The 17,580-nt window shown below is 47.7% G+C and overlaps 1 protein-coding gene and 1 long non-coding RNA gene across 2 annotated transcripts in view; both read left to right on the forward strand.

Moving 5' to 3' along the window:
• Positions 1 to 9,099: 9,099 nt before the first annotated feature.
• Positions 9,100 to 11,762, forward strand: LOC127333437 (uncharacterized). Its single transcript, XR_007871139.2, has 4 exons — positions 9,100 to 9,374; positions 9,454 to 9,672; positions 10,435 to 10,488; positions 11,552 to 11,762. It is a non-coding gene; the product is annotated as an uncharacterized lncRNA (long non-coding RNA).
• Positions 11,763 to 12,811: 1,049 nt separating this feature from the next.
• Positions 12,812 to 17,580, forward strand: part of LOC127328768 (uncharacterized) — a 31,535-nt gene continuing 26,766 nt past the window's right edge. Inside the window, exon 1 of the mRNA XM_051355343.2 lies at positions 12,812 to 13,907. Coding sequence (XP_051211303.1) covers positions 12,812 to 13,907 — 1,096 coding nt within the window. The remainder of the gene's footprint in view (positions 13,908 to 17,580) is intronic.

Below are 17,580 nucleotides of genomic sequence, written 5' to 3' on the forward strand. Positions count from 1 at the left end.
AGCTGCTGATACCATATGATAAGGGCTAAGCCCCGGGATGTGCCCGATCTTCACGGATTTGGGTGGATCTCGTGGGGGAGGTGGATGAACACGATGAACACGACGAACGCGGAGGGGGGAAACGTGGGGATACAACACACACACGCACACAAACCGGTTTTCCCTCGTTGGCCCGATACACCAACTCGATAGAGGTTGCGAGAAAAGACCTTCCGGTAGAAGTCCCGCAAAGAGATCGACAAATCGAAAGACGCGAGATCTAGAAGGGTGAAAAGACCGGAAGGTTGATAGAAGTGCAAGCAAAGACCAAATAGGTAGAAGTGCAAGCAAAAGATCAACAAACGGTAGAAGTCACCAAAGAGATCATCACGCGTCAATAAGGAGCCCGGGTGGATACAAGATCATAGATCTAGGGTTTCCCACATGGGTAAGAGCAAAGCTCAAGTTTCTTCTTAGTTCATCTCTAACCCTAATCTGGAGGAAGGGGTGAGGTATTTATAAGCCCGTATCTGCTCAGGGTAAAGTCGGCATTACATAAATTATCCTGGTCCATAGATGCGAAATCAACGGTTGAGATGAAGTCAACCGGGGTGGGGCCGGGCGATCTGGTGAGGATTGGCCGGCAGTGCCGGTGGGGCCGGCAGTGCCGCTGGTTCAAGGCCGGCAGTGCCGGTCTTGGCTCTCGTCGCGTCTTCAGCTGGAGGGACCGGCAGTGCCGGGGGCTTGAGGCCGGCAGTGCCGGGGTGAGCAGGCCGGCAGTGCCGGGGGCTTGAGGCCGGCAGGTTGGGCAGGAGCAGGCCGGCAGCGTTTGTGCCCGGAGGCCGGCGCGGCCCTGAGGGGCGTCCTTCAGCTGGCACTCTTCTTCTCCTTCTTCCTTATCCAGCTTCGGGTCTGCTGCAGCGTCCTTCGCTCGAGGTTCGTATCTGATAACACACAGAGTATCGGCCTGAGGTAGCAGTCCATCCAATGGGGTATCGAGATCAAGGGTAGTGAGGATTGAGTTCACCTTATCATGTAGCGCTTTGACTCGAGCCCGTGTCATCGGTCCACTTGGGGGACTTGTTGGTCTTGGTGTAGCGTCGTCGGTGAGCGGGGCTACATCAAGGAGAGGAGCAGCGGGACTTGGAGATGAGCACGAAGCTGGACCCGACGTCACTCGAAGCGCTCGAAGGAAGAAGAGGAAGCTGGCTGGCCCAGGACCCGGTCTACCGGCCCCACGACCGGACCATCCGGTCCCAGGCCCGGTCAACCGGGCGCCAAACCGGAATCCCCTCGGTCCTGACCGGGCATCGTACCGGGGGCCAACCGGACGGAGATCTGCGACATTTCCGGTTGGCGCCCGGTCGACCAGCCCCACGACAAGACCACCCGGTCCCCGGCCCGGTCTGACCGGCCCCAGGACCGGATCCGACGGGGTTTCTCCACCAAACTGCCTAAGTTATCCACTTATGTACCTTTTCGCCTTGCTGGCCATGTAGGCCTATATAAGCAACCTGGACCACTGCTTTACCCCTTAGACTTGAATTAAGCTTAAACACTACTTTGAGCTTTGTCTCCCTAGGGTTAGCATCCCTTTGTAATCAAGGCATCCTTGTTGTTGATTTGGATATTGTTGAGTGAGATTCTAGTGCAAGCCACTCTCTCTCCCTCACCAATCTCTTCTTCTCCAACACCAATCTCTCACCGGGAATTCTGCCGCATGCCTCTTCCGGGTGATTCTATTGGCATGGTCCATCGAGCCACGGGGGTAAGTATCGGGTGTATCGGGTTGGTGTGCGTGCGTGAGTACCGGTGTTCCTCATGTTCTTCGTGTTCCTCGCTCTCTCCCACCTTTTCCCCTTGGATTTTGGGTCAAATCGCGAGATCGGGCCAATCCCTAGATCTCAGATCTCATCAAATTATCTTGAATAGTGTACTATTCATGTGCTTAGAAATAGAAAAATTATATGCCTGAACCAACACGTGCAAAATCTATAGCTTTTATCTTATATGTGAAAACACACGTCAAAAAAATAACGGATTGCAAAACAAATATAAAAAAAATCCACAGCTAACAAAAAACGCAAGAGTACCAAATTAGTTTAGTTACGTTGATCTACCAATTGGGGTCAGTAGTCTTCACAACTCACTGAGTATGTGAATCCTGATCAACCTACTATAATATGTTTAAAATCTGATCGTAAAATAAGACAAGGTGATAACTAAATGACAGCAAAGTAGCCAACCATGTTCAACGGCAGCATCACATAAACCAGTATGCTGCTTAATCTTAACTTCTGTGTAGGAACATAACCATACTTTAGACAAAGTCTCTCTCAGAAAAACACAACCATATTTGTGTACAGGAAAGTCTACGGCAACGATGTTTTCCAAACTACATCTTATAAAATAGAACATGCTTCCTTATCCTCCTGCTCGTCCTATGAGGCTCTCACCAGCGCCTAGGCCTTTGATCAAACATGGGAAATAAACAGAGATTACATCCTCCAATGAAGATCGATTAGCTCAATATGGTTATCTACATGTACATGGACATATCAAATAGTGAAAAATCTACGAAATCCAATCCGGAGTTATAGACCAAAAAGAAAATGCAAACAATCTTCACGTTATGTATCTGAGATGAGCTCAGCCAGATCCGCTGCATCAGTTCATCTGAAAATTCTTCTCTAGCCCCATCCGTGCCTGTCGAGGCCTTCGTGACGACCAATTCCAGTCTTATGGTTCATCCTCTTTGTACTGATGGTGGTGCTTGGTGACGACGGTGAGCGGCATCACGCCGCCACGACAATAGGAGCGACCGATATTTTTCTCACATTGCCTCCACTCAAACTTAACGCAAGTCATGAACAGTGGCGTTTGGCCTGCATCCTTGCCGTGCGGCAGCGTCAAATGGCCGGCATCTGCACGGCGACACTCCCCACGACCCACGCCTTGGAGTGTTGGATAGAATCTGGGATGGGCAGAAACGACGGAATCGATGGCGGCGGTGCGTTCCGTCTCTATTCCTTCGACGGGGATATGCTCGACAAGGAGGAGATGGCCCGGTGGTCAGCTGGATGGAGGGACGGCTGGAATGGTAGGCACCGGCAACCACCAACCCCAGTTCTTGCTTCATCTTTCCTCTAGTCAAAAACTCGTCTCGTGTTCGATAGCTTGAAACCCTCGACCAGACTGGGCTTCTTCAGTGACGGTGGCGACATCCTATACTTCGAGTCGGTCTCGGAGCGCTCACTGTCGGAGCAGATAGAGTCATCAACTGATCATCTTACTGTTCTCGTCCACGATCTCGTCGACTTTGCTTTCGTCTGCCGTGATCGCTCCCGCATCTGATAATGTCGATTGCTCCCATATTTATTGCATTAGATAGAGAAGGCAAGAAGAGGACGTCTCATGTCTGATTGCGTACCAAAGCGAAAGGCGACGAGCTCTGAAGATCAATGCGGAACGACAGCGCTATAGAAGGAAGGGATCACGCCTTCACATCTTCTCGTTGTTTCCTCGACAGTGCCTCGATCGACGGCTTGTATCTAGGCAATCGAACCGATCGAGGTCCTCGTTTAGAGCTATGCGCGATTCGTGTCCGTCAAGGAGTCTACTCCTGTCCTCCCACGTGCACGAAGTTGTTCCTCTGAGGCCCACTTCGTGAATTTGAGGTGCCACCGACGAACACGATCAAAAATCTAGGGAGGCGACGTATGAAACCAAAGTATGCAAACGGACGAAGTAAACAAACAGATGAAACCAATGAAACGCTTCTGATGAGGTCTGAGATCTAGGGATTGGCCTGATCTCGCGATGTGACCCAAAATCCAAGGGGAAAAGGTGGGAGAGCGCGAGGAACACGAAGAACACGAGGAACACCGGTACTCACGCACGCACACTGATGCGGGGTGGCCTTCGGTCACCTCCACACCAAGACCAACAAGTCCCCCAAGTGGACCGATGACACGAGCCCGAGTCAAAGCGCTACATGATAAGGTGAACTCACTCCTCACTACCCTTGATCTTGATACCCCATTGGATGGACTACTACCTCAGGCCGATATGCTTTGTGTTATCAGATATGAACCTCGAGAGAAGGAAGTCGCAGCAGACCCGAAGATGGACAAGGAAGGAGGAGGAGAAGAGTGGCCGCCGAAGGACGCCCCCCAGGGCCGGCACTGCCGGCCTCCAGGCACCGGCAGACCGGCCTGCTCACCCCCGCTGCCGGCCTCAAGCAACCGCGCTTGCCGGCCTGCTCACCCGGCACTGCCGCCCCACTGACACCGGCTGCCGGCCTCTCCAGCGGAAGACGTGACCAAGCGGCAGCCTTTGCCGTCCTCGACCAGCGGCCTTGCCGGCCCCACCGCTGCTTGGGCCAATCATCACCGACGCTGCCGGCCAAGCCCCTGTTGACTTCATCTCAGCCGTTGATTTCGCATCTATGGACCAGGATAATTTATGTAGTGCCGATTTTACCCCTGTACGAATCTGGACCTATAAGTACCTCACCCCTTCCTCCAGATTAGGGTTAGACTTGTTTTGAACTCAAACCTAAATTTGAGCTTAGTCTCCCTTGGGCATCATCCCTCGTAATCAAGGCACCTTGGTTGTTGATTTGGAACTTGTTGAGTGAGATTCTAGTACAAGATACTCTCTCTCCCTCACCAAGCTCTTCTTCTCCAATCCCAATCTCTCCCCGGGGAATTCTACCGCGTGTCTCTTCCTCGGAGATTCTATTGGCGTGGTCCATCGAGCCACGGAGGTAAGCATCGGGTGTATCGGGGTGTGTGTGTGCGTGAGTCTCGGAGTTCCTCGTGTTCATCGCCGTGTTCTTCGTGTTCCTCGCGTTTTCCCATCTTCCCCCTTGGTTTCGAAGTCAATCCGCGAGATCGGGCCACACCCGGGGTCTTAGACCTCATCATATGGTATCAGCAGCTCTTGGTTACCGCGGATTTGACCTTCCACCCACCCGATTTCGTCCCTAGAAAATTTTCCAAAAATCCCCAAAAATAGCCCCAAATTGCCTTTTGACCGATCTGTGATTTGGTTGCGTTTTGAGTGGTTTTGATCCATGGATCTCGTGCCCCTCTCTGGTTGATCTACGTTTTCCCCACTTTCTAGACCTTAATTCCATCGATTTCGACGTTTTGGTCGAATTTGGGCGCTTTCGCGAAGAACAGCTCGAGCTGTTTGTTCGTCGGGGACCGGCTTCATCTTGCCGCCATCGCGCCGCCGGTGCTGCTTGCCGCCGCATCCAGGCAAGCACTGCCGCCCAGCTCGCCCGCCGATTCAGGCCGCATGCCAGAGACCAGCCAAGCCCACCGACCACTTTTCGACCACGTCTTAACCTTTGTGTTTGCTTGTTCTGGTTTGAGTGCCTTGTGTGTAAATCTAACCCGCAGCTACGACGCAAGCGACGACACTCTCGGCACCCCGACTTGCAAACGTACTCTTGATCCTTCCACCATATTGCAAGTTGTGTGATCATCACCGCCTACGACACATCGAGGTATAACTTGCAACTCTTCACTCCTTTTGCGATCCAACCTTCCCGAGCATTGCTTGTTTAGTGTTGCGAGACATTGCACGTGGCCCCGCATTGTGAGGTGTGTGTGTCGCGTTGAGTAAAGCACCCAAGCAAACACTCGTGTGGCAAGATAGCAAAAGCGAGGCTAACGCTAACATAGTGTGTGAAAAAGCCCCAAAAACACAAAAAGAGTGTGAGTAACACCATACATCCATACGCCCATACATACAAGTGTCCACGTGCCACCAAAGATACAAACGAGTGCAAGTGCCAACATATACAAGAGAGATACGAGAAGAGAGGCCGCGTGTGAATCTTGTTGTCTCTTCCTTTGCAACCAAAGCTTTGACTCTCCTTGTGTTAGTGTGACACCGAGCACTTATACATACACTTTTCCGCTCACTTTTGGTTGCACTAACCCCGCTTATCTCGTGTGTGTGTTCCACAACTTTTCCGTGTTTTTGTGATCACCATTTGGACACTTAATTTTTGGACCTCACCCACTTTTGACAACATACTCGATCTTGGATTTGTCTTTTGGCTTTCCACAACACTCGCCTAACACCATATTTGCTAGCTTTTGCGTGTGGTTTTGCGTGTGTTCCCGATACACTTGATCTTGCTTTCGGTTTGGTGGATTGCCTCAATACTATCTTACCTTGGTAAGAGTGCGAGGTAGTCTCCTTCCACTAACATACACAACATAGTTCTTGTCTTTCCATCATGGATAGGAACGGAGATACCAATAGGGATGAAGAGATCCTTCGCAACACCGAGAGGTTGGCTACTCAACACAACCTATGGACGCAACGACAAGAGTTCAAGGAGCAACTCTCCCTCTTCGAGACGCGCATCGGCAGGCAATACGATGAGGTGGCTCACAACTTCTCCACCGTCAACCAAGACTTGGCCCTTCTTCGTGAAGCTACGGACAACTTGAATGGGCAAATGGCGGCCAATGATGCCAACATGGAGCGGCGCATGGATAGCCTCGAGCGCGCCATCACCAACTTGGGTCGCCATCGTCGACACCGCTCTACTTCCTCTTCATCAAGCTCTTCCTCAAGGCATGAAGACCATTACTCTCATGGTGGCCTTTCATCCCCAAGCTCTTCTTCAAGGCGTGAAGACCATCATCGACCTCATCGCTCACATGCTCGTCATGAAGACTCCCGCTCCAACTCTAGGCGTGGAGAAATACATCGCCATGCTCGTCCACATGAGCGTCCTCCACAAGCTCAAGGCCTTCAACAAGATCGCCACCAAGCGGATCGCCACGCTCACCATGGGCGTGATGGCCATCCCCAAGACCAAGATCCTCAAGATCCACCTCGGCGAGATCTTCGTCGCCACCCTCACCATGACCAACGTGGACGAGGAGAGCCTCACCATGATCAAGATGAGAGACCCAACATTGAGCATCGTCCTCAACCGCGACAAGATCTTCAACCACATCCTCACCGTGAACCAAGTGAAGCAAGTGTTCAACTCCACCACCAACCCAATGCTATGGTTGGCCGTAGAAGACCTCCTATTCCACCTCTAGCCGCAAGAGTTGACGGCGCCCCTCCTCGTAGAAGAAACTTGGAGGATGAAGAGAACATGTATGGCAAGCTCAAGTTCAACATGCTCAAGTTCAAAGGTGAAGACGACGCCGAAGCTTACCTCTCATGGGCACTCAAGGTGGACAAGATCTTCCGCATCCACAACTACTCCGGTGCCAAGAAAGTGGCTATGGCATCACTCGAGTTTGAAGACTACGCCAACACTTGGTGGGAGCAAGTCCTCACTCTTCGGGAAGAGAAGGGTGAACCTCCTATTGATACTTGGGAAGATATGAAGAAGGAGATGCATGCTCGTTTTGTCCCCGCACACTACATGACCGACCTCTTCAACAAGCTCCAAAAGTTGAAGCAAGGCACCAAGACCGTTGAGGAGTTCTACAAGGAGATGGAGCTCACTATGATGCGAGCCAACATCCAAGAGTCGGAGGAACAAACAATTGCTCGTTTCTTCAATGGCCTTACTTATCCCATCAAGAGGATTGTCGAGTTCCAACCTTACTCCAACATGGTTGAGCTAGTCCACCAAGCATCGAAGGCCGAGCGCCAAGTGATTGAGGACATCAAGTACTCCAAGGCCAAGTCCTATTTCTCCTCCAAGCTCGCTACATCGACCCCTCCTACTTCATCAACTCCTTATGCTACAAGTGCCAAGGCCGAAGCCTCCTCTACACCTTCCAAGAAACCGACTATCCAAAGTCGCATGAAGCAAACGGTCTCCTCCACCGCCTCCTCTAAGGCATCCACGGGACCCTCTAGTGTCACTTGCTTCAAGTGTGGCACCCAAGGTCACAAATCAACAACAAGGATGCCTTGATTACAAAGGGATGCTAACCCTAGGGAGACAAAGCTCAAAGTAGTGTTTAAGCTTAATTCAAGTCTAAGGGGTAAAGGAGGGGTCCAGGTTGCTTATATAGGCCTACATGGCCAGCAAGGCGAAAAGGTACATAAGTGGATAACTTAGGCAGTTTGGTGGGGATTTCCCGTCGGATCCGGTCCTGGGGCCGGTCAGACCGGGCCTGGGACCGGATGGTCCGGTCGTGGGGCCGATCGACCGGTCGCCAACCGGAAATGTCGCAGATCTCCGTCCGGTTGGCCCCCGGTACGACGCTCGGTCAAGACCGAGGGGGATCCGGTTTGGCGCCGGTTGACCGGGCCTAGGACCGGATGGTCCGATCGTGGGGCCGGTCGACCGGGTCCTGGGCCGGCCAGCTTCCTCTCTTCCTTCGAGCGCTTCGAGTGACGTCGGGTCCAGCTTCGTGCTCATCTCCAAGTCCCGCTGCTCCTCTCCTTCCCTTGACCATGGTGTGTCCTCCTCTCCGGGGTCTTGATGCACCTTGTACCTAATGACACAAAGCACGTCGGCATGAGGTAGCATTCCATCCAAAGGGGTACCGAGATCAAGGGTGGTGAGGAGCGAGTTCACCTTATCATGTAGCGCTTTAACTCGAGCCCGCGTCATTGGTCCACTTGGGGGACTTGTTGGTCTTGGTGTAGTGTCGTCGGTGAGCGGGGCTACATCATCTCCCCCCTTGGGAAAGGGTCGTCCTCGACTCGTGCTCCTCCTCATCTCCATGATAGGGCGACAAGTCCGAGACGTTGAACGTGTTGTGATGACGCGTTGTAACATCCCAAAATCCATGCATTTTCAAATTCATGCATTGCATCATTGCACCATGCCAAAGTTTCAGTTTTAAAAGAGTTTTAATTCTTTTCATGCATAAAATATACCAAGTTTTGCTAATAGTTTATTAGTTCAAACACATAAACTATATGCGTCTATGTGCTCGCCCGATTGGAACAGTGTTCCACGGTGCCCAGCAGTATACTGATAATTTGTACGAATTTAATTCAGTAAATCAGAGTTCTAAATCAAATTCTACAAAAGAAATAAACTAGAAAAAAAAAAGGCCGGCCGGCCGGACCAGCCGAACGCGCACGCCCGTGCCAGGAAGGCAGGAACGGCCAGGCCAGCAGTACGTGAGGCAGCCCACGTTCGTATTTTCTTTCTCTCCTACTCTTGTTTTTTTTTTCTTCCTGATGTGTGGGCCCCGCAATCATCACCAACCTTCAGCCAGAGTTCTTATCACATACGCCGATGAACCAGAACCGAAAACTGCCCAGAAAAATCTCCGATTCGGCTCAGATTTTTGCCCCTGTGCCACGAAATTCCCCCATAAATACCCATGTATCCCCTTTGTTTTTCCCCTCCGAAAACCTAATTTGGTCGCCGCCAGGCTGCCTCGATTTCGCTCGCCGGAGTTCGACGTCAGCCACGGTGCCATCGCCGATTTCAGCCGGTACTGGAAGATCACCGCCTCGCTTTGCACCCATTATCTTTTTCTCTCTGTGATACCTTCCTTCTCTTCTTATCTGTAGCCAGACGACTTCCATGACGACGACATCCACGACCCACACTGTCGCCGCGTTGGTAACGTAACCAGTCCGAGCTCCGCCATAGCTTCCAGACGGGATCAAGAACACCGATCCCCGCATTGTCACGGAGGTGCTTCGCCGCACGCACATCACCCGAGCAGGACGACCACCGGAGCCCCGCCCACGTCGCCTTGCCAAGAACGCCCGCGTGAATCGCTACTGGTATGTGTAGAATGCGTGCCCAGCTTATGTTAGACTTTTTCAGCTTAGTTCTAGGCTGTTAGATCTCAATCCAAGGTACCTGTTAGCTCGTTCAAGAATGTTACTCCCATCGATCGATCAGCCTAGATTGTGTCAGCTAGTTCATGTCAAATAACTTCAAAATTTCAAATCAAATGATCTACAAGTCGGTTTTAGGTGACGTTTCTTGCATTGAGCTTGTAATTCAATCTTCTACAACTTTCGTGTAGAAATTTTCTCCATCGGAGATACTTTTTCAGACAACTTTTCAGATAAAATTATTAAAATACGGCGAAATGTTAAATTCGTAAAAATCATAACTATAGTTTCGTAACTCGAAAAATTACATATGATATACCGTTGGAATAAGAAAATTGAGAAGAACACAACAGTACTGTTACTTTGTATTTTTCCAAAACTTACAGATTTTCAAATTCAAAACTACTGTTTATAGTATTTTTTTATATTTTAACTTTGGTAAATGCTTTTAAATTGTTTCCAACGCCAAATGAAAGATAATGAAATTGTCTCTGTAGCAATATGCCTATTTTGGGTTTTCGAAATTATTTTATGCATAAGTTACTGTTTGATTAAACATGCTATTTGAAAACTATTGAATAAATGAATTGTTTTGAAAGTATTTATGAACCAAAATTGTTTTCAGAACATGCATGCATATTTTCATTGTGTAACTTCTCTGTTTGCATTGATTTGTAATTGATTGTAAATTGTTTGCTTCGTTAGATTGTCCGGAGTGCAACGAGTGCGACTACGGTGATTGTCTGAACAACAACGAAGGCAAGTGTCACACACCGTTCTGTCCTATTATTTTTCTAGGCACTTTGTAGTTATTTTCAGTAGCTATCCATGTGTAGGATTGTTTTAAATATATATTGCTATACTATGAACACCTATTAGAACAGCCACATGTTCAACAATTGATTCTTTTGTCGCCACCGTATTGTTGTTTGCTTAGCAATGCTATCTTAGATGCGTTGATTGGGTTATCATGATAAGTTTAGATGAATAAAATTATATGTTTTGATATAATGAAAACAACCTGAATAATGAAACACCTGGGCGGATTGGTAAGACGGGAGCGTCTGCACGGTGAACAATGGTGGGGATTGCCGCAAAGGGATCAAAGAGATTGGACAGGTTTCTTGTTTAGTAGCTTCCGTGTACAGCCGCATGTCATATGGGCTCTGGCTTGACTAAGTAAGTTGTAGGAACCCGACCTGACGTGACTAGTAGATGTAGCTGTGTAGGTTGGCATGGGTCCGTCCAGATGGCTTGGGGTCCTACTTCTGAAAACGGTCTCGACTTAGTCTTTTCCCGACCATTTGAGCAAATTGAGCATCATGGTAAAAGGGGCTGACTAGGTCATGTGGGTAAAGTGTACAATCCTCTCGAGAGTGTCAAACTAAGTACTTAGCCGTGTCCCCGGTTACGGACAACTATGAGCAACTAGGCATGTTACTGTTTGGAAGATCTCAGCATTCCAATTTCTTAATAAAACTTGATGGGACAAACAATGGGTTTAGGAGCATGCAAAGCTAGGCTGGCTTGTGTCTACATGGGTCTATGCTAGCATGTCCATAGATGTTTAGGAGCATATGAAGCCGACTGTCTTGCTGCAGCATGGGTTGTGCTAATATGTTTTTAAACGATGTTTCTAAAGAAATAAAATGATTTATAAAAGATAGGGAAAATATTGCTTTCTGCAAATGAGCATGAACTCCACATGCCAAATGAGCACGTAGTTGTTAGGCGCCATTATATATATCCACCAAATAGTGACATTTGCCAATACAATTCCAAATGTATTGACCATGCGTGGCTGCAACGTTTTATGTTGCAGGTTACTCCGAGGACGAGTAAGGTATCGCTTTTAGGTCGCGAGCTTCCACTCAACATGTTCGCCTGTGGCGTGATGGAGCTCTTTGAATTTATTTGTTTTCCGCTTTGAACTCTATTATTTGGGCTAGCCATGAGCTATGCAAGTTGTAATAAATATATTTTGGATCATACGTTGTAATAAATAACGCATTTGCTATTCTGTTTATTCATCGGACTGTGTGTGCTAGCGAGTCGATCCAGGGACTAGCACATTATGCACAGAGATCCAATCCTTACCGGGTTGAATCGCTTCAGATGGTATCAGAGCATTGTGTTGACTGTAGGTTCGTGACCTTAGAAAATGGAGTAGATTAGGAAGACCATAGGAACTGAAAACCTATTTAAGTTTGTCTTCTATCTTCTCGCTCTTCATTTCTCATAATTCTATATCTATCATTTTTCTCACTCTCCTCTATTCAAAATGGTAGATGTTCATTACCCACTTTAGTTAACAATTGAAACCTCTGTTGGATTACTTATTCGAAAATATGGACATGATGATGAGGAGGATGGTGATGGAATCAAAGGTGGTGCAAACGCTGAAGATGAAGAGGAGGACCCAGGGAGGTGATCTACTTTATTTCCGATGATGAGGAAGACCCTAAGGGAGGATGGGCGACCTGCAATGAACACTCGCTTGAAGAAGCGCAAGTGTATGAGAGCCTCGAACTCCTCAAGCTCTTCAAAGTTTAACTAGGATTTGCCCGCCATTAATTCTTCGTTAGGAAACCGATGTTCGTGATAGTTAGGATATTGACCATATCGCCTTGTGGTATGGCCAATATTTTTCTTAGGATCTGTTATTCTTTGATCTTCAAATTGTTAGGAATTTTCGTGAGGATTTATAATATTAAAGGCGTTTTTTCCATAAAGTATTGAATTAAAGAAGTGCAGTTTTCTGGACGTTGCTGTGTACCACGCGATTTTTCATGCTTTACTGGCAACTCCAAAAATCACGAAAAATTCAGGTTAGGTGCGGAATTCGTTCCTGTACATGCACAAAAATTGGCTAATTTTTCTGACGTATTTAAGTGCCTCTGTAAAATACGTTTTCACAGTAGTAAAGTTCTGGACAGATTATGTCTTTGTTATAGGAATGTCTTGTTTGATTGTTGTGTGATATGTTTGGTGTGAATGCTTGCTGCCATGTTTGTGATTAGTATGGGTAGTCTTTTTCCTATAGTTCTATCTATCTAAAACTCATCTATGCTGACCCAAACAGATGCCGCCTCGACGTGCACGCACCGGCAACAACAACAACAACAACAACAACAACAACAACAACAACGACACTGGCAACAACAATAATGATATGCAACAGATGTTGGCAGCACAGACACAGTTGATGCAAGTGATGACTCAGTTCATGGCGAACAACAATCAGAACCTGAACAATAACAATAACAACAATCCGCCTCCACATGTGGACATGCTCACAAGGTTTCTGAGGTTGAGGCCTGCCAAGTTCTCTAGTGCACCCGAGCCAATGATAGCTCTCGATTGGCTGCGTTCTGTGAGTAAGGATCTGGTAACTGTGGGATGTACGGATGAGGAGAAGGTGACATTTGCTGCTCACTTGCTTGAAGGACCCGCAGCCTCTTGGTGGGACAATTTCCAGATAACTCATCCTATTGATGGCATCACTTGGGAGATGTTCCAAGAGGGTTTTCGCACAGCTCATGTTTCATCTGGAGTTATGAGCTTGAACAGAAGGGAGTTCCGCAACCTGCGACAGAACTACCGCACAGTGTCTGACTACATAGAGGATTTCAGCAATTTGGCACGCTATGCGCCAGAAGATGTGGATACTGATGCAAAGAGGAAAGAGAGATTCCTGGATGGCTTGAATGATGAGCTTGCTGTTCAACTGTCAGTGGTTCATGTTCCTGATTTCCAGACACTGATGGACAAGGCTAGAATCCTTGAGGGAAAGAAGAAGCAAGCTGAGAACCGCAAGAGGAAGCACAACAACTACAACTCAGGGCCGCAACAGAAGACACGTACATTCAATGATGGGAATGGAAATTCTGGACACCACAAACATGGAAGCAACGGACACAGCAACCATGGAGGAAATGGCCACAAGAGTCACAACCACCACAACTCTGGAAGGGGTAATGACCAAAACCGCAACGGTAACTTCACACAAAGGGATATTAGCAAGGTGGAATGCTTCAGTTGCAAGAAGACTGGGCATTATTCAAGAGACTGCCCTGAGAAGAACAAGAATGACGGGAACAAGACAAACCCATTCCAGAAGGGGCATGTTAATCATGTCAATGTGGAGGAAGTTTATGATGAACCTGATGCAGTGATCGGTACGTTCTTGCTCAACAATTTTTCAGCACTCGTACTATTTGATACTGGTGCATCACATTCATTCATATCAAGGGTATTTGTGGATAGAAATAGAATACCTACTGAAACCATCAACACACCCGTCAGAATTAGTTCTCCCGGTGGAGAATTGGTAGCAGCCTTTGGGTGTCGTCGTTTAATCTTAGAAATTGGAGCACATAGTTTTCCCACTAGCCTAATTGTTTTGGAGTCACAAGGCTTAGATGTTATCCTAGGAATGGATTGGATGACTGAATATGAAGCTGTTATAGAATGTGCTAAGAGATCAATAATGCTTACAACCCCGGAGAAGAAACGCATCCGTTTCAAGTCAACCTTTGAACTTAGAGGTACCAAGATTAATTCTCTTAAGGGGGTTAGCATAGAGGATGTTCATATAGTGAGAGAGTATCCTGATGTGTTTCCAGAGGAGTTGCCAGGGATGCCACCAGATCGAGACGTTGAGTTTCTAATTGATTTGATGCCCGGAACTGGACCCATAGCTAAGAGACCATATAAGATGGATGTAGAAGAACTGAAAGAGTTGAAGAAACAACTTAGAGAACAGTTGGATAAAGGTTTCATTCAGCCTAGTTCATCATCATAGGGAGCTCCTATTTTATTTGTGGAGAAGAAGGATTCTAGTAAGAGATTGGTAGTGGATTACCGTAATCTTAATGAAGTAACAATTAAGAACAAGTACCCGCTGCCCAATATCAATGACTTGTTTGACCAATTGAAAGGGGCAAAGGTCTTTTCCAAGATTGATCTTCGATCAGGCTATTTCCAATTGAAGATACGGAAGCAAGACATACCTAAGACCGCTTTCACCACTAGGTATGGTTTATATGAGTATACTGTTATGTCATTTGGACTAACAAATGCTCCGGCATACTTTATGACCATGATGAACAAGGTATTCATGGAGTACTTGGATAAATTTGTAGTGGTGTTCATTGATGACATATTGATATATTCTAAAGATGATGCTGAGCATGAGAAGCATTTGCGTTTGATCATGGAGAAGCTTAGGGAACACAAGTTGTATGCCAAATTCAGCAAATGTGAATTCTGGTTAAACAAAGTGGGATTTCTTGGACATATAATTTCAGCAGAAGGTGTCGCAGTGGATCCAAGCAAGGTAGCATCCGTGACTGAATGGGAGACACCTAAAAATGTAGGAGATATCCGAAGTTTCTTAGGACTTGCAGGATATTATCGGAGATTCATAGAGAACTTTTCCAAAATTGCTAGGCCCATGACTGAATTATTGAAGAAGGAGAAGAAGTTCATTTGGACCGATGCTTGTGAAGCCAGCTTTCAGGAATTGAAGCAACGCCTTGTAAGTGCACCTGTTTTGTGTTTGCCTGATATCCAGAAGGATTTCCAAGTTTATTGTGATGCCTCTCGTCAAGGACTTGGTAGTGTATTGATGCAAGATGGGAGAGTAGTATCATATGCCTCACGCCAACTTAAACATCATGAAAGGAATTATCCTACCCATGACTTGGAGCTAGCATCAGTCGTGCACGCACTAAAGGTGTGGAGACATTATCTGATGGGGAAGCATTGTGATGTGTACACCGATCATAAAAGCCTAAAGTATATATTCACTCAGAAGGAGCTGAATATGAGACAAAGGAGATGGTTGGAACTCATAAAGGATTATGATATGAATCTGCAATACCACCCCGGAAAAGCTAATGTGGTAGCTGATGCGCTTAGTCGTAAGACCTATGTAAATGGTCTCACCGTAGGAGAGTTACCTTTGGATTTGTGCGAACAATTCAAGGATCTCAGGCTGGAAATAGTGCCACAGGGATATCTGGCATCTATGGAAGTGATGCCCACTTTGTTAGATAGAATCGGAGAAGCTCAGAAAGAAGACAGTGAGATGGAAGAAATAAAAGGGAACATGAGCAAGGGTAAGGCGAAGGGTTTTCGCTTGGATGAACAAGGAACTCTATGGTTTGAGGAGCGGTTATGTGTGCCCAATGACGCTGAGATTAGAACGCTGATACTCCAGGAAGCTCATGATTCTCCGTATTCTATTCATCCAGGTAATACTAAGATGTACATGGATCTGCGAGATAGATTTTGGTGGTCCAATATGAAGAGAGAAATTGCAGAGTACATTGCCCTATGTGATGTGTGTAGTAGAGTAAAAGCTGAACATCAGAAACCAGCAGGATTGCTACAACCATTGCCCATACCTGATTGGAAGTGGGACAAGATTGGAATGGATTTCATCACGGGATTACCCAAGACTAGATCTGGGTATGATTCAACTTGGGTTGTTGTTGATCATTTGACTAAAGTGGCTCACTTCATACCTGTGAAGACCACATACACAAGTGCCAAATTAGCCAAAATTTATATGAGCAAGATTGTGTGTTCACATGGAGTTCCGAAGGAAATTGTTTCTGATAGAGGTACTCAATTCACTTCTCACTTTTGGCGCCAATTGCATGAATCATTGGGTACTAGATTGGAGTTTAGTACAACGTTTCACCCACAAACTGATGGGCAGACTGAAAGAGTAAACCAAATATTAGAGGATATGTTGAGAGCCTGTGCTCTAGATTAAGGATCTAGTTGGGATGAGAATCTACCATATGCCGAGTTCTCCTACAACAATAGCTATCAATCTAGCATTGAGATGGCTCCATTCGAAGCACTGTATGGTAAGAAGTGTAGAACACCGCTGTTATGGGATGGAGTTGGAGAGCGCAGTTTCTTTGGACCCGACTTGATCAAGGAAGCTGAAGAGAAGGTTCGACTTATTCGTGACAGGCTGAAAGTAGCACAATCAAGACAAAAGAGTTATGCGGATTCTAAGCGTAGAGAGGTGACATATGAGATAGGAGATAGGCGTATCTTAGAGTTTCACCGCTACGTGGAGTTAAGAGGTTTGGTATTAAGGGTAAGCTGGCACCACGATTCATTGGACCCTATAAAATCCTTGCTCGCAAGGGAGAGGTAGCTTATGAGTTAGAGTTGCCAGAGGCATTAGCAGCAGTACATAATGTGTTCCATGTGTCCCAATTAAAGAAATGTCACCCGGAGATGGCGGATACACCGCTAAGAGATACAGTTCCTGATGCGGGGTGGCCTTCGGTCACCTCCACACCAAGACCAACAAGTCCCCCAAGTGGACCGATGACACGAGCCCGAGTCAAGGCTCTACATGATGAGGTGAACTCGCTCCTCACCACCCTTGATCTTGGTACCCCTTTGGATGGATTGCTACCCCATGCCGACGTGCTATGTGTCATTAGGTACAAGGCGCATCAAGACCCCGGAGAGGAGGAGACGCCAAGGTCAAGGGAGGGAGAGAAGCAGCTGGACATGGAGATGATCATGAAGCCGAAGCCGACGTCGCTCGAAGCGCTCCAAGGAAGAGACGGACGCTGGCCAGTCCAGGACCCGGTCAGACCGGACCCACAACCGGACGCCCCGGTCACAGGCCCGGTCAACCGGGCGCAAACCGGCGCAGCTCCCTCGTAGCGGACGATGACCGGACCCAGGACCAGAAACTTCGCAGATTCCCGGTTTGCGCCCGGTCGACCGGACCCAGGACCGGACAGCCCGGTCACAGGCCCGGTCAGACCGGACCCAAACCGGATCTGACGGGAATGACCCACCAAACTGCCT

Source organism: Lolium perenne, chromosome 2, assembly GCF_019359855.2.
Source record: "Lolium perenne isolate Kyuss_39 chromosome 2, Kyuss_2.0, whole genome shotgun sequence".
Classification (NCBI taxonomy): Eukaryota; Viridiplantae; Streptophyta; class Magnoliopsida; order Poales; family Poaceae; genus Lolium; species Lolium perenne.